This window comes from Onychostruthus taczanowskii, unplaced genomic scaffold (genome assembly GCF_017590055.1).
Source record: "Onychostruthus taczanowskii isolate IOZ18803 unplaced genomic scaffold, ASM1759005v1 scaffold925, whole genome shotgun sequence".
NCBI classification, from domain to species: domain Eukaryota; kingdom Metazoa; phylum Chordata; class Aves; order Passeriformes; family Passeridae; genus Onychostruthus; species Onychostruthus taczanowskii.
The window spans coordinates 1649-6128 of NW_024507269.1; the positions used below are offsets into that span (position 1 = coordinate 1649).

The 4480-nt window shown below is 44.4% G+C and overlaps 1 protein-coding gene across 1 annotated transcript; it reads right to left on the bottom strand.

Annotated features, from left to right (window-relative positions):
* Positions 1-2251: 2251 nt before the first annotated feature.
* Positions 2252-2791, bottom strand: NDUFA3 (NADH:ubiquinone oxidoreductase subunit A3; the record flags this gene model as incomplete). Its single annotated transcript, XM_041426676.1, has 2 exons — positions 2252-2451; positions 2545-2791. Coding segments are annotated over 2 exons (432 nt in total), but the record flags the coding sequence as incomplete, so codon positions are not given.
* Positions 2792-4480: the final 1689 nt, after the last annotated feature.

Consider the following 4480-nt stretch of genomic DNA (forward strand, 5'->3'; position numbering starts at 1 on the left):
GGATATTTCAGGGCTGTTTCCAGGGATATTTCGGGGCTGTTTTCAGGGATATTTTAGGGTACTTTTAGGGACATTTTGGCACCAATTTAGGGTGTTTTCAGGGCTGTTGCGGGCTGTTTTCAGGGATATTCCGGGCTGTTTTCGGGGATATTTTAGGGATATTTCTGCACTGATTTCAGGGTTGTTTTCAGGACTGTTCAGGGCTGTTGTCAGGGATATTTTAGGGCTATTTCTGCACTGATTTTAGGGTGATTTCAGGGCTGTTCTGGGCTGTTTTTAGGGCTATTTTAGGGTATTTTTAGGGATATTTCTGCACTGATTTCAGGGTTGTTTTCAGGGCTGTTACGGAGCGTTTTCAGGGATATTTTAGGGACATTTTGGCACCGATTTCAGGGTGATTTCAGGGCTGTTCTGGGCTATTTTCAGGAATATTTTGGGGTGTTTTCGGGGATATTTTAGGGACATTTTGACACTGATTTTAGCGTGTTTTCAGGGATATTTCAGGGCTGTTTCCAGGGATATTTCGTGGCTGTTTTCAGGGATATTTTAGGGTATTTTTAGGGACATTTTGGCACAGATTTCAGGGTGTTTTCAGGGCTATTCTGGGCTGTTTTCAGGGGTATTTTAGGGATATCTCTGCACTGATTTCAGGCTGTTTTCAGAGCTATTCAAGGCTGTTTTCGGGGATATTTTAGGATATTTTCAGGGCTGTTCTGGGATGTTTTCAGGGATATTTTAGGGTATTTTTAGGGACATTTTGGCACCGATTTTAGGGTGATTTCAGGGATATTTTAGGATATTTTCAGGGCTGTTCTGGGATGTTTTCAGGGATATTTTACAGACATCTTGGCACTGAATTTAGGGTGATTTCAGGGATATTTTAGGATATTTTCAGGGCTGTTCCGGGCTGTGTTCAGGGCTATTTTAGGGATATTTCTGCACTGATTTCAGGGTGTTTTGAGGGCTGTTCCGGGCTGTTTTCAGGGTATTTTCGGGGCTATTTTAGGGGTATTTCTGCACTGATTTCAGGGTGTTTCCAGGGCTGTTTTCAGGGCTGTTCCGGGCTGTTTTCGGGGATATTTTTGCACTGATTTTAGGGTGTTTTCAGAGCTATTCAGGGCTGTTTTCAGGGCTGTTTTCAGGGGATATTTTAGGCTATTTTTCAGGGCCATTCTGGGCTGTTTTCAGGGATATTTTAGGGGTATTTCTGCACTGATTTCAGGCTGTTTTCGGGAATATTTTAGGATATTTTCAGGGCTGTTCCAGGGTGTTTTCAGGGCTATTTTAGGGACATTTATGGCACTGATTTCAGGGTGTTTTCAGCGATATTTTAGGATATTTTCAGGGCTGTTCCAGGGTGTTTTCAGGGCTATTTTAGGGACATTTATGGCACTGATTTCAGGGTGTTTTCAGCGATATTTTAGGATATTTTCAGGGCTGTGCAGGGATGTTTTTAGGGATATTATAGGGTATTTTTAGGGACATTTTGGCACCAAATTTAGGGTGATTTCAGGGCTGTTCAGAGCTGTTTTCAGGGCTATTTTAGGGACATTTTGGCACAGGATATTCTGAGCTGTTTTCAGGGCCATTCTGGGCTGTTTTCAGGGCTATTTCGGGGCTGTTTTCAGGGCTATTTTAGGGTATTTTTAGGGACATTTTGGCACCGATTTCAGGGCTGTTCAGGGCTGTTTTCAGGGATATTCCGGGCTGTTTTCAGGGATATTCCAGGGCTGTTTTCAGGGCTATTTTAGGGGTATTTCTGCACTGATTTCAGGGTGTTTCCAGGGCTGTTTTCAGGGCTGTTCCGGGCTGATTTTCGGAGATATTGTTGCACTGATTTTAGGGTGTTTTCAGGGCTATTCAGAGCTGTTTTCAGGGATATTTTAGGGTATTTTTAGGAACATTTTGGCACCGATTTCAGGGTTTTTTCGGGGCTGTTTTCAGGGATATTCCGGGCTGTTTTCAGAGATATTCGGGGCTGTTTTCAGGGATATTCTGAGTTTTCAGGGCTATTTTAGGGGTATTTCTGCACCGATTTCAGGGATATTTCGGGGCTGTTTTCAGGGCTGTTCCAGGCTGTTTTCAGGGATATTTTAGGGTACTTTTAGGGACATTTTGGCACCGATTTCAGGGATATTTCGGGGCTGTTTTCAGGGATATTCTGGGCTGTTTTCAGGGATATTCTGGGCTGTTTTCAGGGATATTCCGGGCTGTTTTCAGAGATATTCGGGGCTGTTTTCAGGGATATTCTGGGCTGTTTTCAGGGCTATTTTAGGGTACTTTTAGGGACATTTTGGCACCAATTTAGGGTGTTTTCAGGGCTGTTGCGGGCTGTTTTCAGGGATATTCCGGGCTGTTTCCGGGGCTCCGTACCGGGGTAGGCGTAGGGCGTGGCCTGGTTGATCATTCCCGAGTATTTGCTGTACGGGCTCAGCAGCGGCGACAGCAGCGCTGGGGGAGGGGCGGGGGGGTCAGGGGGATCCCGAGACCCCCCAGAATCCCCCCAGACCCCCCCGGATCCCCCCGGATCCCGCCGGGGCTCACCCAGGGCGGCGATGCCGAAGCTGGCGGCGATCACCGGCTCCTTGGCCCAGAGCGAGCGCAGCGCGCCGGCCACGCCTGGGTGGGGACAGGAACGGGGAAAAAGGGATAAAGTCAGACCAAAAGTAACAAAAACAGACCACAATGAACCAAAATCAGCCCAAAACCAGCCCAAAATTAACAAAAAACAGCACAAAAGTAACAAAAACCAGCACAAAACAGAGCAGAAAGGGCCAAAATCAGCACCAAATTAACAAAAACCAGCACAAAACAGAGCAAAAAGGGCCAAAGTCAGACCAAAAGTAACCAAAATGGCACAGAATGAACCAAAATGAACCAAAACCAGCCCAAAATTAACAAAAAACAGCACAAAAGTAACAAAAACCAGCACAAAACAGAGCAGAAAGGGCCAAAATCAGCACCAAATCAACAAAAACCAGCACAAAACAGAGCAAAAAGGGCCAAAGTCAGACGAAAAGTAACAAAAACGGCACAAAATGAACCAAAATCAGCCCAAAATTAACAAAAACCAGCACAAAAGTAACAAAAACCAGCACAAAACAGAGCAAAAAGGGCCAAAGTCAGACGAAAAGTAACAAAAACGGCACAAAATGAACCAAAATGAACCAAAGTCAGCAACAAATTAACAAAAACCAGCAAAAAATTAACCAAACTGAACCAAAGTCAGCACAAAAGTAACAAAAAACAGCACAAAACAGACCAAAACCAGCCAAAATCAGACCAAAAGTAACCAAAACGGCACAAAATGAACCAAAATGAACCAAAGTCAGCAACAAATTAACAAAAACCAGCAAAAAATTAACCAAACTGAACCAAAGTCAGCACAAAAGTAACAAAAACCAGCACAAAACAGAGCAAAAAGGGCCAAAGTCAGACCAAAAGTAACCAAAACAGCACAAAACAGCCCAAAATGACCAAAGTCAGCACAAAAGTCACCACAAAACATCCCAAAAATACCCAAAAATACCCCAAAACAACCCGAAACGGCCAAAAAATACCCCAAAATAGCACAAAATTAAGCCAAAACACACCAAAACCACCACAAAACATCCCAAAACAGCCCAAAAATACCCCAAAACCAAAAATTCCCCAAAGCAACCTGGAACAGCCCAAAAATAACCCCAAAGCACACCTAAAACACCAAAAGCCAGCCCAAAACTACCCCAAAACAACTCAAAACAGCCCAAAACTACCCCAAAACAGCCCCAAAATACCCCCAAACAGCAGAAAATAAAGCCAAAACACACCAAAACCACCACAAAACATCCCAAAACAGCCCAAAAATACCCCAAAACCAAAAATTCCCCAAAGCAACCTGGAACAGCCCAAAAATAACCCCAAAGCACACCTAAAGCACCAAAAGCCAGCCCAAAACTACCCCAAAACAACTCGAAACAGCCCAAAACTGCCCCAAAACAGCTCCAAAATACCCCCAAACAGCAGAAAATAAAGCCAAAACACACCAAAACCACCACAAAACATCCCAAAACTACCCAAGACAACCAAAAAATACCCCAAAACAACCTGAAACACCCCAAAAATAACCCCAAAACACCAAAAACCAGCCCAAAAATACCCCAAACTGCACAAAAATACCCCAAAACAACCCAAAAAAAACCCCAAAACACCACAAAATTAAGCCAAAACACACCAAAACCACCACAAAACAACCCAAAACAGCCCAAAAATAACCCCAAAGCACACCCAAAACACCAAAAACCAGCCCAAAACTACCCCAAAACAGCCCAAAAATACCCCAAATCGTCCCCAGACCCCCCAAACCTCCTCTCAAAGCCCCCCAAATCCATCACCCCCAGCCCAGAACCCCCAAACCCAGCCAAGAGCCCCCGTTTTCCCCCAAATCCCACCAGAACCCCCAAAATCTCCCTCAAAACCCCAAAATTTCCCTCAAATCCCC